We start from the raw sequence: 24,615 nt of genomic DNA, 5'->3' as shown, positions 1-24,615 counted from the left end.
ATGTCTTTTCCTGTAATCTCACCCTCTTGCTACTGTGAATGAAATTTCCCGAATACGGGATGAATAAAGTTATCTAATCTAATCCAAGACCAGCTTCACCTGCCATTGACTGCAATAGACGTCCATTTTGAATGCTAAGGCCCCAAGGCTTAAAATCTTCTATGCAAATCAGACAGCCAAAGTAAATCTTCAGACCTGCTTTGTATTTACAAGACGCTTCCGACCTAATTATCCCCCCCAGAAGCCAAAATGGCGTTAAATTCTCATCCAGTGCTGACAACTTAGCCTAAGGGGCTGTTGGCCTGTTTGTTTACATGAGGGTTTTCGCGCCCCTTCGTCTGCAGGTGGGTCATTGACTCTGTTATTCTTTGTTTCCAGTCTTGGTGTATCCATTCCCAGGGATGATATATGTTATATAAAGGATTTGGCCAGCGGTCTCTTGTCTTATTGTGTATTTCTCCTCCTTTGCAGGCTGCATGCGAGATCTGAGATTTAGCGGTCGAGCGGTTTCCTTGGATAGGGAGCCGCCGTCGGAGGGGCTTCAGGTGGTCACCTCTCAGGGCGTTTCCCTCGGCTGCTCTTCGGAAGCCTGCGGTAAACATCCCTGCTTCCCCCCTCTCGTCTGCGTGGATCTCTGGAGGCGACACGAGTGCAGGTACTGCCAATTTCAAGTCGGTCCAAATAAAAACTTGTTTTTCCAACACTGCAACATGACTAAATAATGGCGCACGGGAAGTTCTTTTGAGACTTTTGCCGCGGTTATTTCCTGCCATTTTATTGATGGGACTATTGGACAGTGGAATTATTGAACAACAAAACTTGGAAATCATTTTTAAGAGCAACTAGGCTGAAGGGGGGGGGGGGCTAGTTCATTATTAGTTAGGCAATGAGTGAAATAGAAAAGTCAGTCTTGTTCACATAATAGATTTGTTTTTCTATATTCAAATAACCAGGCGGCAGGGAAAAAATCCTCAATAATGTGAATAAAATAATGAAGTTGTGACTTGCTATCGGCAAATGAAAAAGCTCACTGTGATCAAGTATGGGTTGCGATTTCTTCTGGACTCGTTACCCGGATGTCCGAATTGTGTGAAAACGGCTCCACCTCGGGGTACAATGTCCTGAAAACGAACGGGGGGAGGGGAATAATATTCCCAGCTTTTGTATGAATATAATGAGGAACTACCACTGAGAAGCCATTTCAGTCCCTTTTTAGATAGCGAACAATCGACTGGCTGACGGGAGCATATTTTTCAAAGTGCTTCAAAGTGTTTTTTGTTCTTTTTTTTTCCTAACTTGATGAAAAAACATCAACTTTTCAAAAACCTTTCCATTGTGACTGGGGGACGAATCAATGTCCCGTTGAATTGGACGCCCCGCGCCGTCAATGGCAGCCAATGAGTCAACAAAGTGAATGAAAATACCCTGAAATGAAAAGGAAGACATTTTCTACTTTGTTTTTGGTGGAATTTAACCGTGACCGGACGTTTCGTCGAAAGACGCTTGGTCCCTGGACGTTTGGTCCCCACACGTTTGGTCGACCGGACGTTTGGTCGACCGGACGTTTGGTCGACCGGACGTTTGGTCGACCGGACGTTTGGTCGACCGGACGTTTGGTCGACCGGACGTTTGGTCGACCGGACGTTTGGTCGACCGGACGTTTGGTCGACCGGACGTTTGGTCGACCGGACGTTTGGTCGACCGGACGTTTGGTCGACCGGACGTTTGGTCGACCGGACGTTTGGTCGACCGGACGTTTGGTCGACCGGACGTTTGGTCGCCGGGTTCGCTCGCTGTCAAATTATGACAGAGAGTTTACTGCTGATATTTTGATATTAGATATTTAGATATTAAACTCACTCTCTCTCTCTCATTATTATAATTTTGAGAGCTGGTTTCAACACTAACAACCCGGGGACCAAACGTCCGTTCTACCAAACGTCCGTTCTACCAAACGTCCGTTCTACCAAACGTCCGTTCGACCAAACGTCCGGTCGACCAAACGTCCGGTCGACCAAACGTCCGGTCGGCCAAACGTCCGGTCGGCCAAACGTCCGGGGACCAAACATCCGGGGACCAAACGTCTTTCGACGAAACGTCCGAGTACCGAATTTAACATTTATTTGAGTAACCCAAAACTCTTTAGTACTGAATGAGTGTTTTTCGGTTTCAAAAAGATGTTTTCCATTCAATTCTATTGTCGTTTTTTGAGCCTTACCAGTAGTTTACATCTTGCAGTAAACCTTTAGTATTTACATTCATGAAGGCGTCTCTCCAGTACTGACTTTGACAATGACGCATCTACCTCTTTAAGAGTGTTCTTGAACTGCCTCAATGTTGTTTACTGGCTGAGGAGAAAATATGCAATCATGCACTTTATTTGCCGGGAGCTCAGCTCGTTGATTCGTGTCTTCTTTTTATCATTGAACAATTGGTTGCTTTTGCTTTTCCAGCCTTCTTCATCATCTAGAAACATCACTTCTTTATACGTTGAATTTTGAGGACACACACACTTGTTATTATTGCACTTTAAATCTCATTATCCTTGCATAATGAGAATTAAAGCATTCAGTTAAAATAAAAAATAAACATTTAAATCCCTCCTTGTTTTTTCTACAGGTGCCCTCCAGGTCACATCACCAGGGAGAGCCCTTCTGGCAAAGCGTGCATCTACACGCTGTGCGCCGGGCGGCCGTGCCGCCATGGCGCCTGCGTGGCTCACTCGCCCTCGCGCTACACGTGCCAATGCGACCGAGGCTACCGAGGTCGGCACTGCGAGGTGTCGCTGGCCATGTTCCATAACGAGGACGGCAATAGCCTCAGCCTGAGCTCCATGTTTGCCATCAGCATCTGCGTGATGGCCTTTCTGGGTAGCTATGTTGACTATGTGCTTTTCTACTTGTGGTGACTCCATCTGTCTAAATGTGTCATTTTGTTTTGCCAACTTTTCATGTCGCTTTGTTTCATTCTTCATTCTTTCGCCATCCAAAACATCGGCCGCGTTTACACGGAAAAAAGACGGTTTATTCTGAAAAATTGGCGACTTTTCATGGGCGTCCATCAAAATATAATATATCACACAAATGGGCCTTCTCCTTCAAAATAAAATCATGATCGGAGTAGGTTTTTGACTATTACGAATGATGGGCGATTTTATTTTAGGCTTTAAATACGAATAAATGTGTCCATGTAAACGTTGCCATTTCCTCACCACTGTTTGTGCACATGTAGCATGATTGGTCGCTTATCCCAAATAAACATGCCGCCATAATTTTTAATTAGAATGGAAGGTGCAGCAAATATTTTTGCTTGATTTGTGGATGGCAGAAAAGTCTCAAGAGAATCTCAAACTTTTGTGTTTTTCTATTTTCCGTCTGTGTGCCGCGTTCCTTGTCACTTTTGATGTTGCACTCTGCTTTCAAAAGTCATTTTCACTCTCAGCCTTACCTTTCATCTGTCCCAAAGATTTTAGATCCCGACCTTTTCTCATTACCTTGGCCTGGAATGTTTTTTTTTCTGTCTTTCCATGTTTATGTCTGTGTATGTATGTCAATGTTGAACAATGTGTTTATATATGAATTCATACAGAGTGAACTCATTAAAACCTGTGCATTCACAATCAGTTCTGCCAGTTTAAATGAATTGGATGTCAAAGGTTGCTAATGTCAGGCCATGATTTAATAATTGGAGGATATCAATTCTGTTTTGGAGAAATGCATTACAATATATACATTTTTAAAAGAATTATTCGATGTGTCAACTCAATTTCAATCAATAGATCCAAATGTAGTATAGAACACGCTTATTAAAACAGACTATTTGTAGGGAAGCGGAAATATTTTTCAAACTTAAGTGATTCCATCAATTTCACTACAGATCATTCAAATATGTAATTCAAAACAAATAAGAACAAATAAGATCATGCTTCAAAATGACATCTTAAGCATGTTATTTCTTTAATATTTCCTCACTATTGCTTGAAAATGAAAGCATTTTCCCCAATATTGACACCATCAGTTTAGGGTTGATTATTAATCCTCTGACAAAATACCATATTTTTTGGAGTATTAGTCGTGTTTTATGGAGGGGAAGATTTCATTTGATAAGAAACCAAGAGCAAACATACTTTCAAGTTATTTTTTTTCAAAATAACTATAGCTTTAAAAAAACTATAGTTATTTTGAAATATATATATATATTTCAAAATAATTATAGCTTTAAAAAAACAATATAATAGGCTTTCGGTGGTCAGAGAGGGAAAAAAAACACAAGTCGCACTTCAGTATTAGTCGCACGTCTGGCCAAACTATGAAAAAAAAGTGCGACCTATAGTCCGGAAAATACAGTACATATTACACCCGATAAATTCACTTCCTAGCAATGGTCCGGCAAAGGAAGACCAGTGTGAAGAATCTAATAAAAGCCTTGCCGGCTGGCGTCGTAACCTGTAAAATCTCCAAAGCGTTGCATTTTACAAGCTGCCCTTGCCTTTTTAAATATGTATGCGTCGATGGCCCTCGTACACAGAGGCCACTTAAGAAGACTTTTCGTCACGGTTAAGTTCATTCCAGAGGTCTTCAGGGTGGGACGCGGTGCTCATAAAGGTAGAAGGGCAAATGCGGGCCAGCCCCTGGAAATCCGTGGCAGCCCTCTGCCGGGGCGCCATGTTGTTTATTAGTGTTTGTGTCGGAGACGGGCTCGTAAAAAGCTTGGCCCTCCGTGACGGACTCGCCTGCGGGGCGCGGGCTCAGCTGTGGGCTCTCCAAAGTGAAATACCTGCCAGAGCACCCAGACTTAAGATAATGGATTCAGAGCACGTCTGCGGCTGAGACTTGTTGGTAAGAGCAGGTGCTACCTAGTGCTGCGTGATGCCATTCAATTATGAAGAAGGAATGAGGGCTCTTTGGTGATGCATTAAATTTTCATAACTGTTAATAAAGGGAAATATATCTCTCCCTATGTCAGATGAAGAAGTTTTACATCATGAAGTGCCCTAACAGGCTGAAAATCAAATGGATAATGATCATGAGTTAATTTAATTCATTGAATGACTTGTCTAGTGCTGTCCCGATCCGATATTGGCTATTTTAGACAATATTTGGTTTTGGTACAGGATCGGTTCTATTTGCTTGTGGGTCAATGTGTGCTTTTATAGTACAACTGTGGTTTTTGTCTATTGTAAATCAAACCATTAGGCAAACTTTGAAATTAATGACAGTAACAGAGCATCGTGTGATAATTGTAAACACAGCATTTACTAAAGAAGGTACCGCAAGGGCTCACTTTAATAGAAAAATTAGGATTAGTCTCTTAGTGGTGTTGTTATTTTCCTGTGTGGCGTTTGCATGGGTTTGTGTGGCTTTTCCACAGGTACTCTGTTTTCCTCCTACATCCCCAAAACTGTAGACCAAGGGTGTCAGATTCGGGTTGGTTCGCAGGCCGCTTTAACGTCAACTTGATTTCACGTGGGCCGGACCATTTTAGATATAATATTTCGATTTTTTTTTAGAAATTGATTAAAAGAACTGGATTAAAAGCCCTGAATATTCAGTTTTTTATAGATGTAAAACAATGTTTATTTGAGCTTTTTTAAAATATATTTTTAGATTTTACAAAATGATTTTTGAACTAAAAACACAAAAGAAATGGATTAAAAAATTACAATTATTGATTTAAAAGGGGGAAAATCAGGAAATTTAATATACATCTATACTCTTCATTTTAATTTGATCCTAAAACAGAAAGTCGTCACTCATGTTTTACTTTCCCGGGCCACACAAAATGATGCGGCGGGCCAGATTTGGCCCCCGGGCCGCCACTTTGACACGTGTGCTGTAGACTAAATTGCACCTCGCTATGAGTGTGAACATGAATGGCAAAAAAAGGGATGGCAAGTAAGAAAAAAAAGGAAAAAAAACTGAATTAGCACAGGGACATCCCCAGTCTTGTCACCCAGCGCAGGAAAGCGCTCCCTCCCATCTAAGGCACACTCTATTAACGCTGTGCTAAATTAAAGGGGGACTCCCGCTTTGCCTCAGTGAGCATTAAAAGTTAAAATGATCATCCATTATTAAACTTTACATAGGGAATCACACAAGGACAGGAGTGTGAATTCACCGTGCGCTATTGACTGAGACAGGCTTATGTCTGACTGGCTAAGCCTCATTAGTCGCTCATCAAATCAGCCCAAGAAGGGACAAATCAAGCTCCCGTATGAGTTATGGATCATTTAAAGTGCCTGTTTTATCCCCCTGAAACTAAATGACGTTTTCCCATCTCTGGCCCGTCTCATTTGCTTCAGTTTCTCCCTCCGTTGGCCACCTTGGCCCCGTCCATCACCTGGCGTTTAGCGCCCGTAATTAATCCCAGGTTGCGCTTGAAGCCGACGGGGTCAAATGTTTTGATCGAGACGTGCTTGTTTTCACCCACTCATCCATAATGCAGGAGATTATTGATCACCCCGGAAAGGCAGCGGAAAAATTCTCCAGAGGTTACACTACAAACACCCCTGCATTGTGCATCAAATATATTGTTTTTTCTTTTTTTATGATCAGAGAAAGAACACACTCCAAGTTTCAGAGGCGCTCATTTTGATAGTGGTATATTTTCCTTGTGCGATCGATTGGTCGCCAGTCTTTTGGTCGCCAGTCTTTTGGTCGCCATCTTTTGGTCGCCGGTCTTTTGGTCGCCCGGACCGCGACAACGGGCGACCAAAAGACTGGGCGACCAAAAGACTGGGCGACCAAAAGACCGACGACCAAAAGACCAGCGACAAAACAAAGTAAAACAACACGGTCTACGCATCAATAAAAGCCAACAATGGCCATGAGCAGTTTCACTGAGCCGACGTGTGACTGTATAAGAGTTTGGATGTACATGCGTTGTCCCTTTTAAGAAGCTACGTCAGTCAGGGTCTTAACAAGTTCTCCAACAAAAAACAATAAAAGTACAGGAAATTTGGAGCTTTTCTTTAGCCTAATAATTACTAGGGCATTAAGCATGACTAAATAGTAATTCGCAGTTTGTATTTAGGGAATTTGAGCAACGATTTAAATGGTAATTATCAATAACCTTCTGGGCGACCAAAAGACCGGCGACCAATCGACCATGTACCATATTTTCAGGGGCGTTTGGATAAAAATGGCTTTTGAGGCACAGGCTTTTTTTTTTTTAGGAATTTCCACTTATGAGTCCAAATAGCAGCTCTTGTCTTTTAACTACTCCACTGATGGTGATATTGTTTCTGGACATAAGTCGCACTTTATTTTCATGGTTTTAGTCCAAGCCAGCAGTTGGTACTGCAGTGTGACTCACTATGTACCGTATTATTTTTTTAACAGACTGAAAAGAAGGAAGACTTGAAAGAATTTGGTAGTGAGTTGGTGTTTGTTTGCTGGTAGTTATAGGAATAACGAATATTTTGTTTGGAGATGCCTATTCAGCCTGTTGTTCTCCATTTTATTATATTATTTGTGGTCTTTGCTAAAATAAAATTCCATACTAAAACTGAGTTAACATACATTCTCGCAGATGCGATATCATTTTTTCCCAAATCCAAACTGTTCTTGTCCTTTAACCCTTTGGCTTCCATTCATGTTGTATTTTCTGCACTATAAGTCCCATTTTTTTTTCATCGTTTGGCTAATCCTGCAATTTGTACACTAATGTGACTCGTACTTTATTTATTTCAAAGTGAGACTGGAAACAATGAAGGCTTCCATGGATTTGGTAGTGACACGCGAGGTGGGAGGAACCCGGAGTACCCGGAAAAAACCCATGCAACATGCAAACTCCACACAGGAGGTCCGAATCTGGGTCCTTTGCCATTTCTAATCCCCAAAATACGCTAGCTAAGCTAGCTGTGAATGAGTTACGGCAGTCACAGTCAATTATAACTCTAGGCGACGAATTCGCTGGCATTCCTTGGATGAATTTAAATGAAGCCCATACCCCACTGGCTGAAAAGGCATCCTGTCTTGCGTGGAAGACTAAATAAAAAAGTCGACAGGTAGAAGTACTAAAAACAAGAGCACTGCCTTATTTACTGAGTAATGAATAGGCAAGGGAAGCATTCACATAAGTTCAGAAGGGAAAAAAATGGGGAGGAGAATAGTGTCATTATTAACGAGTATAAAATATAGGAGGAAAGAAAACGGGTGCGACTAATTGACTTTAAAGGTCAGACCACAGTGTTGTATTATTCAGAGCACCACGGCTTTGATTGATATGTATGCTTCAGGACCTTTCGGCTCTGGCGAGATTTCGCTGTGTGTGCTCAGCCGAGGCGGCCGAGCTTTGCCTCAAAGCGGGGAAGGACGGCGAAGGATTGACGGGAGAATCCCCGGGGATTGCCTGTCTTTGATAAAACGGCAAACGTATCTGGTAAAAGGGTGCTGTGCTTCTGCGTCTGTGTTTTGTTAGCACCTGTAGAATCGTACCATGCAATGGGCTAATTCCAGCCACCGGAATCCCAGCCGCAGTCTGTTTTCAGACAAAACATGACCTCACACTTCTTTCTGCTCACGTAGCCTGTTTCATTTAGAGCAGCGCTGTCCAATCTATTGGCCCGCAGGAAAAGAAGCAAATGTGATTGAATATGCCCCCGCACAAGGAGCTTGAATTCAGCCATGGGGTTTAGATTTAAGTCTTGAAAAAGCAATTTTTAAAAAGCTTTTTGCTTATAAGGTAATGCTAAATCAATAATGTATGTAATGTGTAATGTGCAAAATAACGACAACAGGCATTTATGGTATTATTATTTTTTAAAGCAAGGGTGTCAGACTCGGGTTGTTTCACGGGCCGCTTTAACGTCAACTTGATTTCACGTGGGCCGGACCATTTTAGATATAATATTTAGATTTTTTTTAAATAAATGGATTAAAAGAACTGGATTAAAAGCCCTGAATATTCAGTATTTTTATAGATCTAAAACAATTTTTATTTTAGCTTTTTTTATATATTTTAAAATTTTACAAAAAGATTTTTGAATTAAAAACAAAGAAAATATTGAATAAAAAATACAATTATTGATTTAAAAAGGGGAAAATCAAGAAATCTAATATACATCTATACTCTTCATTTTAATTTGATCCTAAAACTTTCCCGGGCCACACAAAATGATGCGGCGGGCCAGATTTGGCCGCCACTTTGACACGTGTTTTAAAGCATTAAGGCTGCTTTGATATGACTAATTTGGTACAATAGGCATCAAAGGGTTAACATGGCTAGTCATTTTAACAGTGCCTTTCCATTACTTTTTCAAAAAAAGATGCAAGGGCCAACTTGAAATTCTTCCACTTCAAATCGACATCAGAAATGAGGTTAAAACGATTAAAAAAAGGATCTGGTTTACAAATGAATTCTAAGTATTACTCATCAGCTGCCATTAACGACGATAGACGTGCAATCCAATTAGACGGGGGGCTGCCAGTCCAATCGAATTGGACGTCTATCGCCCTCAATGGCAGCTGAAGAGTCCATCCTTGAAAATGAATCAATTTAAACAGAACATACCTTTTTTTGGAGGCAATTGGAAGAGTTTTGACAGCCCTCGTTATCCGTTTTTGTGGATGCGTGGTGATTGAAGGTCAAAATCGGTAACCTGCTCTCTGGCCCCCCTTCAGTGTTGATGCTGGGCCTTTTTGTGTACTCGTGCTGGAGGAGGCACAAGGGCTCCAAGGAGGGCGTGTACCACGTGTCAGCGCAGCGCGGCGAGTGGGAGGACATCCGGGAGAACGTGCTCAACTACGACGAGGAAGGAGGAGGCGAGCAAGACCAGGTAAGCGATATCAAAACCACTGACCCACATCTGCAACCTCCACATTTGCCCCATAACTTCCTCTTAATTAATTCCCAATAGTATTTTATCGTCATTGTTTCTCTTAGCTACACAATTTCAAGTGAAATCTTTTTATATTTTAAATCAGATACCCGCATGTAGTGAGGATCGATAGAAACTATACGACCGGCGGGACTATTTCGATATCCGATGCGATTTTAAATGAGCCCCTTGGGGGCGATGACATCAGCAAAAGCAAGTCTGCCGCAATGGGCTCTTTTTGACATTTCTGGGGATATTATTTCAGGTGTTTTTCCATATTTTTTATTTCAAACTTTTCCAAACAAAGTGAAAGTGTGGTTAGCACTACCGTCTCACAGTTCTGAGATCGCATGTTCAATGCTCGGTGCTTTCCAGCCTTCCTGTGTGGAGTTTACATGTTCTTTCATGGCCTTTGTGGGTTTTCTCCAGGTACTCTGCTTTACTCCATCCCAAAAACATGCAAGCTAGGCTGGTGTGATTGGATGTTTGTCTCATACACCCAGTGATTGGCTGCCAACCGATTGAGGGTGTCCACCACCTATTGTCTGTACTTAGCCCACATAGGCTAGCACCCCTGCAACCCTCGTGAGGATAAGTGGCATGGGAAATAAATAAAAAAATATATATAAATGTTTATGTATGCATGTCTTTGTGTGTGCATATATTTCACAAGAGTGGCGGGGGTGCTGGAGTTAATCTCAGCCAATTTTTGAGACTCACAACCATTCACGTTAGAGACAATTTAGCATATTATTAGGCTCTTATGCATGTTTTGGGAATGTGGAAGGGAAACGGGAGCACCTGTAGATAACCCACACAGGCTCAGGGAGAACATACAACCCTCACAGCACGTGTCAAAGTGGCGACCCGGGGGCCAAATCTGGCCCGCCGCATCAATTTGTGTGGCCCAGGAAAGTAATTCATGAGTGCCGACTTCCAGTTTTAGGATCAAATTAAAATGAAGAGCATAGATGTATATTAAATTTCCTGATTTTTCCCCTTTTATATCAATAACTGTAATTTTTTAATCATTTTTTCCGTGTTTTTAGTTCAAAAATCATTTTGTAAAATCTAAAAAAAAAGCTAAAATAAACATTGTTTTAGATCTATAAAAAAACTGAATATTCAGGGCGTTTAAATCCAGTTCTTTTAATCCATTTATAAAAAAAAACAATCAAAATATTATATCTAAAATGGTCCGGCCCACATGAAATCGAGTTGACGTTAACACGGCCCACAAACCAACCCGAGTCTGACACCCTTGCCTCACATAGGAATGTTGCAACCCACCGGGAACGAAAAGTGATACCACCACTTTTCCACCGTGCTGCCCTAAAGACGCCCCATCTAAAATATTCCCTATGACCCAGCCAATAGCATACTTTTCCCGATTCATTCTGTTGAATGACAGAAAATGGGATTTGTTTACAAAATGCTGCCGGGCAAACGATGCCAAGGTCCCGAACGGGCCAAAGAGAAAAGGATTTGGCGCCCTCCCACAAGATAAGCGATCCTTTAGACTTAAAGCAAGTGGGGGAAGAAAATTAATTTAATTTTCAGATGCATTTCTTTGCAATAACATAAAGCGGAAGATGAATTAACTCAACGCCAAGGTCTTCGCCTTCATCTGTGATCCCGTTTATTGCGCCTGAAATCAAATGCATCTATTCTCATCCGGTTGGAAATATACAGAGACGGCACTGATGGAAACGTAAGGAGAAGTAAAGTAAATATGTGTTCTTGCTCCAAGGGAATGAATCATTGTTTTGCAGAGGCAGGAGGGCACATATTGATTGATGCCTGTCGTCATCTTTTTTCCACTGGATTTTCATATCAGGGATGACATTTGGAAGACAGTTTTTATTTATTTTTGTTATTTATTTTTTACCTCTGCCAGTCGGTGAAACATTACCAAAGTTAGGTTGCCCCTCTGTCCGCTTGTCTATATTCAAGATAAGTCAAAATGTGATTAATCTTAACCTAATAGTAATTAGCATGAATTTGTCCTATCATGGGGCACTTTTCATCTTTTTATCAGTGACGGGCCGTCAGGGCCTTCAAGGCCTTCTCTGCTGGCCTAAGAAAATCTCAATCATATATTATATGTTGTCCATCAATACTTATTAAATAATTCAAAATTGTCTGTTAGCTTCCTTTCATTGCTTCCCGGGACAACAGCCCCCCCCCCCCCCCCCACCCCCCTGGTTGCATTGCTTCCAGATGTGTGTTTTCTTATTGAAGTATTTAACCAATCACATTTCAGCCATTATTTGTTGCCAGGGTCAGAAATCTGCCTCAAGGCCTTCACAATCAGTTCTGCAGGCTCTGCTGCATTAAACAAGCGTAGATAAGACTGTTGCTTTAACCAATCAGATTTTGAGTTGGCAACACCACACAATGCCTTGTCGCAGGCATAGGGATACGTCATTGCCTTCTCGCAGGCGTAGAGATACTTCATCGCTTTCACCAACTATGATTGGCTAGTGATAGACTGGATTAGCTAGAGCTACCAAACTGTATCTGGAGCGAGCTGCACAAGCAAAATATATTGTTGTGTTGATTTAAAGCCATTTTCAAGACGGAATTTTCAAGAAAAAAAAAGCTGGACATCATTAAGAAAGGTCGGACAACTCCAAAGCAAGCAAATCTGTCACAACCGGGAACGAACATTTTCAGCACTAAATCGAATAAAAACGTATGCCAGAAATATGACAGGACAGGCTCGACTTCCAGCATTAGGTTCAATGGTGATAGAAAAGAAGGAAGAAAGGAGGATGGATATTGTGTACAGTTAAAAAGGATTTTTGGCGAGTAAAATATGGCTATATTCCTAAATAATATTTCAATTGTATGAGGTTATTATTGATTATTTTCATGTGTCGCAGTTGTAGCTGCAGTAGAGGTTTTATAGCCATAAAATAGTTTTTGAGGGTTGGATTGATTCGCTGAAGGCGTCGCTAGAAAATGCATGGACCGCTGCTGCTTTTTATGAGGTCAAAGGTCACAAACCTTCAGAAAACGAAGACGGCAACAACTTGATTTTATTTTACTTACATTTTTAGTGTAAGCGGTAAAGGTTCAAAGGTCATAAAGGTCAGAAATATGGCAACGCTCAGAGTGCGCCTTTAGTTTTTGTTATTGATATTTACTAGCAATAATTACAGTAATACTTAAAAAAAAAGCTGGACTAAATAGTTACTTTAAAAGCTGTCGCTGGTAAATGGTCATGCTGTGATAGATAAAAAAAATCCCTGTGGATCACTTATGCTTTATTTATTTATTATTTTAACGCAAAGTCCCGACTCTAAAAAATGAAAGGGATTAAGGACAGAGCTTCTTACATTATTAGTGTTTCATATTTTCCCCATCCCCCTAATGTTTATGTGCGATGTGACAAATTAAGCCTCGATTTTATTTTGGTAAATATTAGGAATGGTGTGATCAGACAATTCATGAAAGAGGAACGCAATAAAATGAACTGTTAATTATGAGAACTTTTATTTACTTCTGAATGACATGCAAGGTGAATATCGAATAAAACCGAAAAGTCAATGTACCACTCTTTTAATAATAATTCAAAAAGTCTTTGTCCAATGCATGGTAGAACATGATTTTGCTGAATAACATTCATCACGCACTGTTTCTTTTTAATAGTTAACATTTTTACTTCCATTCTTGTTTGCAGTTTTTTATTTCACACGTGTGCGAATCCCCGTCCACTCGGATTGGACTTCCGATTGAATTGAATTGGACCTCTATCATTTTCAATGGAAGCCAAGAGTTGGTAGTGGCATCCAACTTTTTCCTATTTAACCTTGAGAAATATGCTCTCAGCAATATTTCCACAAATGACAACAATGCTAAAGATTCAATCAGAATGGAAAAGTATGTGTCGAGGTAGTCAATGCATAGTGAGCAAGCGTATAATAAGTGTACTCACATGGATGGGAACGGGGAACACGTAGATCGTATTAGCACTTGTAATGGAGGTCAGTCAGGTCGCGTTTCATAAGCATGAAATCAACTGTTCAACTCTTTCATCGCTATGTCGTTTATTGTTCCGTATCCATTTTGCAGCTCACAAGTTCCCTTTCAAGATCTTTGTTTATCATTTTATATTTTGATCTCTGCTCTGGTCATCGCTCAGATATATGAAGTGTATTGTATATACTTTCATCCTCGAATGATGGGACAATTTTACGCTTCATGTAATTAGATTTCTGCAGGAACACCCAGCGAGAGCAGACCTCCCCTTTGAATTCAAAGGCGATCAATAATTGTGCACACTCTGAAAATATATCTTTTCTGACCTCTGTGACCTTTGACCTCATTACACACACAAAAATGAACCACCTATTTCCTTTGGTATCACTCACATAGCCAGCATTTTTCATAATAATCAATTTCTTCGTTCTTGATTCATCATGACCAAAGATTCAATTTGGCTCTGTGACCTTTGACCTCAGTCCCCCAAAATGTCATTAACGGTTCATTTTCATATATTAGACCAAGGGTGTCAGACTCTCGGGTTGGTTCGCGGGCCGCTTTAACATCAACTTGATTTCACGTGGGCCGGACCATTTTAGATATAATATTTCGATTTTTTCAAATAAATGGATTAAAAGAACTGGATTAAAATCCCTGAATATTCAGTTTTTATAGATCTAAAACAATGTTTTTTTTTAGCTTTTTTTATAGATTTTTAGATTTTACAAAATGATTTTTGAACTAAAAACACAGAAAAAAATGATTAAAAAATTACAATGATTGATTTAAAAGGGGGAAAATCAGGAAATATAATATACATCTATACTATTCATTTTAATTTGATCCTAAAACAGAAACTCGGCACTCATGATTTACTTTCCCGGGCCACACAAAATGATGCGGCGGGCCAGATTTGGCCCCCGGGCCGCCACTTTGACACTGGTGTTTTAAACAGTTCCTGCATGTTTGATAGTAATCCTTATATTCTTCCTAGAGTTTTTCTGAAGAAAAAACAACTTCAATTACAATTTCACTTTATTCCTCCTTCAGTTATCGAGAAAACCTTTGACCTTTGACCTCAGTACCATCAAATAAAATCACCTCTAAATTCATATTACAAAAATATTATTCATGTTTGACGATAATACTCCTTTTATTCTTTTTTAAGTTGTCTTGAACAAACCAACCAATTAAATTAGGCTGTGTGACCTTTGACCTCACAACCCCCAAGTTCAATCACCTCCTTTTCAAATGACAAATAGCAATTTTAGTAATAGGAATCCCATTCTTTCTTGAATTATCTTGAACAAAATACATATTGTATAGAAAAACTCCACCTTCTGTAGAGTAATACATTACTACGCAGAAATCCATTTTGAAGGTTGATTTGAGAGGGTTGTACTACACTGTACACCAGAGCATTTAATACCTCAGAAATTATGGCCTAGACAATAGAACGCATATGTCTCCAGTCCCCGGCAGGGTCGTTCGTTTTCTGAAAGCGCATAAAATAGCAGACGCCCAATCAATAGCCTTGTTTGTACGGAGAGCCTAGCATCAACTTCCTAAGAAGCCCACGTCTCGCCAGTTAGTTGAAACAGAAGCCGTACAAAAGACTTCTAATTGCGCTGTTCTAATAGCGCTGTTCTAATACCGCTGTTCTAATAGCGCGGCTAATAGCCGCTTCTCCTCTTTGCAATCTGCAATCTGAACATTAATTAATGGTCCAATCAATGGCACCGTCGTTGCTCGCGTTCTCCTCTTTCCAGCCGGTTCTTCATCTTCGCGTCTATATCGGATTCTTTTAAGCTGCCCAGGCCATTACATGAGGGACTCGTTTACCACGCCTCTGCCGTTGTTTATTTCAGAACGCTTTCAACATGGTGGAGCTACAGCGTTCCATCCACCCCAGCCGGTCCCGCTCGCTCCGCTACAGCTACCCACGAGGCGTCCCGTCGTCAGGTCCCGAAGAGCGGTCGCCCCGCCAGTCGGGCGCCAAGACCTCATGCGTCGGGAATGGCAGCGCCGCCATAGCCCTGCGTCTGGCGGTCCCGCCTTCTGAAACGGAGACCATGTCGTCCCCTCTGACCATGCGGCGCTCCAAGAAGCCCCTCTCCTTCTCCAGCCAGGACTTGGCCCGCTACCTGTGCGAGGTCATCCGGGACTCGGACCAACCGGGGACCCTGCCGCGGCCGCGGCGTCCGTCCGGGGGGGAAACGGCGGATGTCAAGAACCGGGGAGCTCACGGCGGCAAGTTCAGAACCCTCCGAGCTGTGGTCGGCGATCTTCGGGCAGACTCCAAACCTTCGGAGGTCTCGAGAGACAAAGTCAAGGAGAGCAGAGGGCAGCTGAACTGCGGGAAGAGTGGATGAGACTTTAAAACAAAACAAAAAAAACAAAAAAAAATATCATTCCGACGTGGTTTTACGTCGGCGATGACCATCGGTCGGGACGCTCGCTCGCGCCCGAGCTCCGATTTACGGCCGTCAATACCCGACAGTAGGAAATTTGAACGGTTGGCTATCAAACGAATGATCAAATGTGACGTATTGTTTACTTGGCATTGCACTGTACAGTAAAGCTTTTGGAAGCTTGTCTGACAAATATACTCAACAAAAATACCTTTTTGTAAAGAGCTTTTTTGTATGTTATTTGCAGTCAGGGAGGCAAGGAAGGCACATGGTAAATATAACATTTAAAATATGTTAAGTGTCATTAAATTGCTCTTACCTGATCTTTGGGTAGCGATAGTGAGGACTCTGATTTGACGTCAAAGAATAGAAATAGTGACAGATGATCAAGATAACTGAAAATCAGTCCATTCAGACGGATAACATTTTTAAAAACATGTTTTGTCTGAAATGGTGGATAAGTTGTGGGCTCTTGTATTTGTAAATCTCTGTGCCTCACCAGACATGAACCTCACCGCACATTACTCGTTATGTGGCTTGGAAAGGTTGTTCAATCTGTATGCGTAAAAGCTTTTTGCTAATGTTAAAACAGTTACTTGCTGTCATAAAAAGTTTTTTTTTAAATTATAATAAATGTGCGCAAAGAATGCTCAATGAAAGGGACAAAAGAAACCTTTACGTTGCACTGGAGTATATTTGTGTGCTTGAAAAAATTCCATTCGACCCTTCATTTAGGCATGCCATGGTCCAATCCATTTTTGAGTGTATTTATTTGATCGTTTTTTTTATTTTTTGTTTTGTTTTTTGCGCGCCTTATACCAAATAAGAAAAAACAAATCATGGAACTTAACAGTAAAAATAAGTACAGTTTTTTGGCTTTGCCATCATTTTTTTTTATTTTACCTCTTCTGAGCCATTTGGCGCCAAATAAAATGTTTACATTTTGTCAAAAATCAACGACAAACTGCGCTCACGATTCCTCCACCAGTTTTTGTTGAGTGTATTTGTTCCTAAAATTGTTTGCGTAAACGTCTGCAAGTGATGTGGCAATGTTCCATCGAATATCTCATTTGAGCAAATTACGACATTTTATGTAATTGTTGGTTTTCCTCATTTGCTATCCGGATTTGCTGTGAAATAAAACGACAGTCCCGTAAAATTAGGCACCTGAGCCAGGCGACTTTACATAACTGGAGATTCCTTCTGACTTGCTAGCCTAAAACGCTGAGCAGACAGGAAGCCGAGCGAGAAAATGTTCTTGTCATTTGCATAATATGAATAATCCTCTCTGGTTAATCTGTCTGCTTTGGTTTTTGGGAGTGACTGAATCCAGACAAAGCATACACTATTTGTGGCTTTCAATACGTCCTCATTTGGAAAATAATAAAAAAATAAATAAAACAGTTGATTTAAGACGACTTCTTTACAACTTAACAATGTGTCCTAATTTCCAATGCTTGGAGGTCCCAATGGACCAATAGGAGCTTTCAGTGGCCTGCATTGGAGTTGAACAGTAGTGACATGTAATCTCAGAGGGTAGGCACGCTTTTAGGTGGTCCCAGTAGAACCCTCCCCTCATGTACACAATGCAGCATGAGGAAAGGATATGATGATGGTTTTATTCTCCTTCAAGTAGTTAAGTAGATTCTCTTCAAACCATTTCGAAATTAATGGATTTACCAGGCATAAGTAAAATCAGATTACACGTGACAGTACATCTGCTTAATATCAATATTAGGCATATGCACTATATTGCTCAATTTTTCTGAGTGCACACCGCCACCAAGTGATGAATATGTAGTAGTGCACTACTTGCAAGTCAATTTCAATACAATTTACTCATATGGGTGGCTTTTATAGAGGGCACTAGATGTCAAATTTATTTGAACGTGGCGAGCTGGCAGTGAGTGATGTTTCAGTATTATTGACGGTGATAGACGTCCAATTCATTTTGATTGGGAGGGTGGTAGTGAATAGACATTCTTTTGTGGGATTTCAAATCAATCAATCAATCAATCAATCAATTAATCAAAATCAAAAGCCTTTATTGTCATTATACAACAGCTGCGTATAACGAAATTAGTGGTGCTACTCCACAAAGTGCGTGTTTCTCAGTAAAAACATAAATAAGTAATATAAAAAGTCACGTCCGCGCAAGGCAAATTCTAAAATTTGCACAATCTAAGATATTGCACATTGTTATTGCAATGTGAATGAATATGCAGTGAATAAACCTATTTTTCATGGCAGTCAATCAGTTAACATATAAATATTGTGTTTGTTATTGTGCTTTTTGCCTATTTTGTCCCTCCGGGCTCACCTTACCTTATGTGGCCAGGTGTTGGTGATTGGAAATTGGTGTCTGACATGTCTGGTTGGGGGAGTATTACCTCTTGTGTTGTTTTTTCTCCTTCATATAAGTCATGTTTTTCTTTGTCGATGTGCGACTCCCCCAGTTTAGTCGCCATTTTGGTCCCTGTGTTTATTGTTTTGTATGATTACTTTGTCATTAAAATCCTGAGTTGAAAATCCCGAGACAGATCATGACACCCCAAACCCAAGTAAAAAAGAACATCTAAAAATAAATGGAAATGCTAAAGTTGCAAGCAAGTTTTCCAATGGAAAAATATGGACTGAATGGAAGATGGACTACCGCAAGTGTCATTTGAATGGAAATAAGAAGGACAGACCGGGAATATAAGGTAAGGTTTAAGTCAGTTTTGTGCATATTCTAGTGACATGTATTAAGATGTTTTATTTGTGGAAAGTAATCATTACATTTTATGATGAAAAGATCATTTAGAAATGCACCTGCTGATGTATGATACAGTTGTGTGACCATAACGATGTTTTTGATGTTGCTCACAGTGGTACTCTGTGTGCTCAGGGAGGTTGTCTTTATGCCAAAATATATGGAAAAAAAATGAGGGAATATTGACTTTATATCGTTTCACTACTTATTCTGTGCAACACTGTCCTCTGGTGGTCGGATTAAAGCAATATGTTTGTTGACAACCCCAGGGGACAAAAAAACCCACTCTCTCCTATTAATAATAGACCTGTAAATGTGTAAATGTGCATTTATTGACCACCAATTCCGATCTGAAGTACCAATCACAATTCCCTCTGAACGTGTTTGTATGTTATTGTAGTTCATGTATTGACATTTATCCACTCTTACAGTGGCGGATATACGACAAGATGCATTTATGATGAGGCCTAAGTGTGTCTGACAGGGGTGATGTATGTGTGTGTGTGTTTGTTGTTGTGGTGGTGGTCCTGAATATGGAGGTATAAAGAACAGCATGTTTGATGTGACAGTTGGAGATTGGAAGAACGAGGCCTGACACAGACAGAGCCACTCGGCCCGGTCGGCTCGGGCCGGACTGTCACTCGAATCCCTCTATGATTGCGGCTCGCTTTACTTTGCTCTTATTAAGGCCCCGGGGCCATAGATGTGGCAGAAGTGACAGCTCTGTCACTCGACCCGCCAAGTGGCACGCGTGGCACGCGTGGCAGTTCTCCCGACAGACACTATTGTACGGCCACAAGGTCTGGGGATGGAGCAACACGGCTTAGGCGACATCTTCCATTTGCCACGGGACGTCGGCGATGTCCACCGTAGTGCGCTAACAACGTGGGTTTTTTTCGGGGGTAGGCTATGTCGTCAAGGGATTTGATGTGGTTATTATAGGAGTGCGTATTGATTGCTTCATATCTGGCAAATCATGATTCGATTCGATCCTGATAGTACTATAGGACTATTTTTTTATATGATATATTTTAAGAGATTGGTTGCCATTTTTGTATATCACTTTTTTCACGTGGAAATGAAAGTACATTTATATCCATTTATTTCTGAAATCTTAAGCAAACATGTTTCATGTTTGAACAACATACGGACTTTCCTTGCATATTTTATCTCAGTTTTTAGTGCAGACCTACTCTATACAAAACTGTAATAAATATTTGCAATTATTATTATGGTATTTATATCATACATATTTTTTTTTATTATTCATTGTTATTTTTATCATTATAATAATGACCATAAATAGTCACTTTGCTATCAATTTCCTACTTTGACGTCTTTGTATAGTCTTTATAGGGCACTCATCGGTTGTCATTGACGGCGGTGAACGTCCAATCCATGAATGAACAAACAGTTCCAGTGTCACCTCTCCTTGCACTTGGTTCTTTCTACCCAAGAGGTGGCACTGTTCGCCACTGCTGATCTGACTAAAGTCACTGATCAGTGCTCACATCCTAAAGACCTTCAGTTTGATCTCCACTTGGACACTTGATCTATCTATTCTAGGGGTGTCAAACTCAGTCTGGTTCGTAGGGCCGAACCAGTGTGGGCCCCAAAAAGTCAACTTACTTGCCACCAGTGACGTTTAGTGCCGTCAATGGCACTGAAAGAAGGCCATCCACAGCCAGTTTAAATAAACTGGAAATTTAGCATTGTCAATAACAGGCAAGGAGTTCATTTTGCATCACTTTTAGGGTCCTTCTAGGTCACTTCTGGTAAATTTTGGATCATTTCTTATTGCTTTTGAAGGACTTTCTAAGATTTTTGGGCATTTTCAGTTTACTTTCTAGTGGTTTGGGGACATTTTAAGGTTTCGTATGAACTCATCGGCGGCTATTGATGGTGCCATTTCGATAGTGAATGAACCAATATGATTGCGGATAGGAAATTGAGCACATAATCACACAACTCCCAAACTTCTGGTTTTGGCCAAAAAGCATTTAAAGCTGCACGTAGAGTATGAATAAGATACAAAGTGTTCGTCAGGAAAACCAACCCACTGGCTTGATCGGAGCCCCTAACGGCCTACCTCGGACCCACAGGCTGCACATTTGAAACTATTCCTTTTGCCCCCCCACCCCCGCAATCTTTCCCCTAGTAACACGTAAGCCGCCCTCCATCATTGACTGTATTGAGAGCATTTAACGGCACAATCGAGACGGATTCGGCGAGCCGTTGATTTATCGATCCGTCCCCCCGGCAAAGCTGTGAATACTCAAACAGTTAGCAATCACCTTGCCGAACACACTCTCTTTCCCCAAAGTTGTAAATGGTCGCGTCGTCGCGCCGCGGGTGACTCGGGGCCCAAGAATGGATGGAATATTTGCGGGGATTACGCTCATTTTGACATGGATCGCGCCCAGTTGAGGCCTTTGTTGACTCCAAGCATCCATCAGTGAGGAAGAGGAGGGTGGAGCCGAATAGTATGGCCGAAGAAGAGTGGGCAGAGCGCCTGACAGATGGGCTTAGTGAGTGAATCATTGACAGCCGGGCCGCCAACGGATGCCGCTTCCATCAATAGCCTAAGGCCAGGGTGATGAATTACTGCGGACGAACGATGCTGAGCGAGCAAATGTGTTTTTAACAAAGCCAGGTGAAAATATGGCCGCCTGGCGTTCAGTTGGATGAAACGGCGGGACGCTGAGATTTGGTTTTAAAGTGGAGCTCTTTATAGTGGCGGCCATTTTGTGAAAAGACATGTTGATGGATGTGGTAAGGGTCAAAGTTGGGTTACTTTTTTCCCCAATTAGATTTTTTTTTTAAATTCAAATTACCACACAATAGAGAAAACAAGTCTTGAAAAGTAGGCCCTCAGATGGAATCCTTACAATGACGTCCTCGGTTTCGTCTATGCGGAGGCAAACCGTCACAGTCATTGTTTATATTGACAATTTCTATAGTCATGAATTTGTGTGAGACTTGATCATTTATTTTTCAACACCCTTGGGCAAGAGTCTACAATTTCACGAGTGTTTAAAATCTCGTGATCGCGGGACTGCTATTAGATGTCCACCAAGTGCTACCGGGAAAAACGGCGCCGTCGCGCACGGACCAATGCCAAGCCTCCTCCAGCATCGGTCATGATAAATGACGTGCGCCATATGTTCCGACTCTCGCCCCCCGTTTCCTTTGTCTCCGCCTCTCGCTTTGTACAAACACAATTAAACCCAATTTTTTCCAACATTTTTGTGTGTGTGCCTGCAAATCTCGCCATCCCCCCGCTAAGTCCTTCTCGGCAAGCCAGCCTGATGTCGATACAGGTAGCGGAGCCGTGAACCCCCTCCGCACCGCCCCGCCTTTCGGGCCCCAAGTGTCTTGTCAGCTGTCAGAGACGCCCGACGGCAGACAGAGATGGCGCGACCGGCGGTGGACGGGTCAGCAGACGAGCATGTGGCAGTGATCTCCCCGTGACGGGCTGTCAGAGGTGCCGAGCGCCCACCTTGCCTTGCAGCCATCTCCTGTCATCCCACCTGACTGCAGACAAGATGAGTGGCTCAATGCCCCCGACTATGGCGTCGTCTTCGTGGCCTTCTCTTAAACGTAGGCTATCTCCTCAGGCTTGTGTGGGTTTTCTCTGGGTACTCCGGTTTCCTCCCACATCCCTAAAACATGCATTCTAAGAGAATTGTACGCTAAATTGTCCCTAGGTATGAGTGTAAGCATGGTTGCCGGTTTCTTGATGCCCGTTGTTGGCTGGGATAGGCTCCAGCACCCTCTGGGACCCTTGTGAAGCGTGCAGCCATTTTTTTTCAGTATTTTAAAGTAGCTCCGCTAGTACTGCGCTTACTCCGAAACCATGTGACGTGCAGAGAAGAGGTGACATCATGATATGCAAAAAAAGACTTTGCCGCAGGCCAGAGATTTTTAATGATGAATCCATTCATTATAGAATAAGGTCATTATGCTTTTGTTGTCACGAAATGTACACATTCATCATCGGTCTACCTCGGCCCGCTCCATCGTCCCTCTTCCCGGGTTGACCTTGGATGGGATGTTTGTAAAATAAAAAAATAAAATTCTAATATTCACTATCAAACAAAATGCAGCAGAAAAAAAGTGGAAACGTATGTGCTGTTTTCCACATCATTAAAAGCAAGGACAACAAACATGGCATGTTTTTCCAATGGGCCTCATTCAAATTTGCACATTAAAATAAAAAATAAAAAAGGAGTTTTGCATGCTTGTGATTAGGGTTGAAGCGATACTGTATAGTTATCGGTATGGGCGAGTTCTACAATATGATTGCAATTATTTTAAATTCAAGTGAGTATGTACAAGTAGTTTATAAGTTTAAAAAAAGTTGTTTTTAACGAAAAATCGTATTTATGCCGTTTTAATCTTGATTTCCATCTTTTTAAGGGCAGCCATCTTGGTACAATGAAATTGAATACCTGTGGCAACCCTTTTAGCTTGTGTGTGGGTTTTCTCCAGGTACTCTACTTTCCTCCCACATCCCCAAAAATGCATGCTAGGCTAATTGTAGGCTAGTTTAAGCCAAATATGCATGAGTGTGTGATTGAATGGTTGTTTTTGCCCCGTGATTGTCTGACAACCAATTCAGGGTGTTCTCTACCTGGTGCCCATAGTTGGCTAGGATAGGCTCCAGCACCCCCCGCGCCCATACCGATAACTATACCATTATCAGTATCGCTTCAACCCCAATTGCAAGCATGCAAAAAACTCTTTTTTTATTTTAATGTGCAAATGAGAATGAGGCCCATTGGAAAAATATGTCATGTTTGTTGTCCTTAGACAAGGTAGGTCTACAAATTGAATGAATGAGTGAATATATTATGCATGTTTTTAAAGAGTACTGATACAATTTTTGAATTGATACGACAACGCCAGTTGTTGGAAAAAACATTATATGCCGATTATATTTGAGCATGTTCAAGTTAAGGGCGCAAAATGGAGGAGAACGCCTACATCAACACGATCAGCAATTCATTAGCCGTTTGCAGGTAATTAGTGCCAATAATTAAAATGATTAGAGCGCGTCACATGCAGACACTAGCGTGAACATCAAAAGGTGTTTTTACCCCGCAACTTTAACGCCTGGGCGGAAAATGCTGACGGCGGCTGACCGAATAAAACGTAAAGGGAAGCGGGAAGAGATTTGGATGTGCCTTGTCCTTGTTTGCCCACCCCCACCGAACCCACCACCACCCCCAGCAGTCACAAATCCTTCGTAGCCAGGGCGGACGCAATCTGATATGTGCAGAGGTGGCATATCTTGGCACCCGAGATACAATTGAGACAATGCGGGAGTGATAAATCAGAAAAGCTAGACTCGCCCCTGATATAGAAGAAAGTGGATACTTTTCCATTGAAAAAAAATACAAGAAAATAATTTTTAAAAATGCAGCATAATGCACAAGTGGGAGTCATAAATGTAAAAAGGCGGCAGACGTTGAGCCGTGCATATTCTGCAAAAATCAAATGTTCATGCGTGCAGCAGGAGCCGTAACACGGGGGGTAAAACCTGCTGATTATCTGACTGTAATAAGCAAGCAGCCTTCTCTCCTGTGTAATTGGTCTGCAGTGGATCTGCAGCCAAAGCTCGTTAGTGTCACAGCAGAAATAAT

The 24,615-nt window shown here is 41.5% G+C and overlaps 2 protein-coding genes across 5 annotated transcripts in view; both read left to right on the top strand.

Annotated features, from left to right (window-relative positions):
- Nucleotides 1–17,640, top strand: part of LOC144070883 (neural-cadherin-like) — a 107,687-nt gene extending 90,047 nt beyond the window's left edge. For 2 of the 3 annotated variants that reach the window (XM_077595394.1, XM_077595395.1), the window contains exons 28-31: nucleotides 472–655; nucleotides 2,620–2,870; nucleotides 9,624–9,778; nucleotides 15,676–17,637. In XM_077595394.1, coding sequence (XP_077451520.1) covers nucleotides 472–655; nucleotides 2,620–2,870; nucleotides 9,624–9,778; nucleotides 15,676–16,179 — 1,094 coding nt within the window. In that variant the 3' untranslated portion in view covers nucleotides 16,180–17,637. Of the gene's footprint in view, nucleotides 1–471; nucleotides 656–2,619; nucleotides 2,871–9,623; nucleotides 9,779–15,675 lie in introns of all 3 variants that reach the window. The other variant, XM_077595393.1, reaches the window with a different exon arrangement.
- Nucleotides 17,641–18,573: 933 nt separating this feature from the next.
- Nucleotides 18,574–24,615, top strand: part of LOC144071754 (teashirt homolog 3-like) — a 60,792-nt gene continuing 54,750 nt past the window's right edge. For both annotated transcript variants that reach the window (XM_077597141.1, XM_077597138.1), the window contains exon 1: nucleotides 18,574–18,920. Coding sequence is in view for 1 of the 2 variants with exons in the window: in XM_077597138.1 (XP_077453264.1) it covers nucleotides 18,888–18,920 (33 nt within the window). In the remaining variant the exon portion in view is untranslated. The remainder of the gene's footprint in view (nucleotides 18,921–24,615) is intronic.

The sequence above is a fragment of the Stigmatopora argus genome, chromosome 3, assembly GCF_051989625.1.
Source record: "Stigmatopora argus isolate UIUO_Sarg chromosome 3, RoL_Sarg_1.0, whole genome shotgun sequence".
Classification (NCBI taxonomy): domain Eukaryota; kingdom Metazoa; phylum Chordata; class Actinopteri; order Syngnathiformes; family Syngnathidae; genus Stigmatopora; species Stigmatopora argus.
Note: the sequence above shows the minus strand (reverse complement) of the source record. Positions and strands in the feature narration are given on the sequence as shown.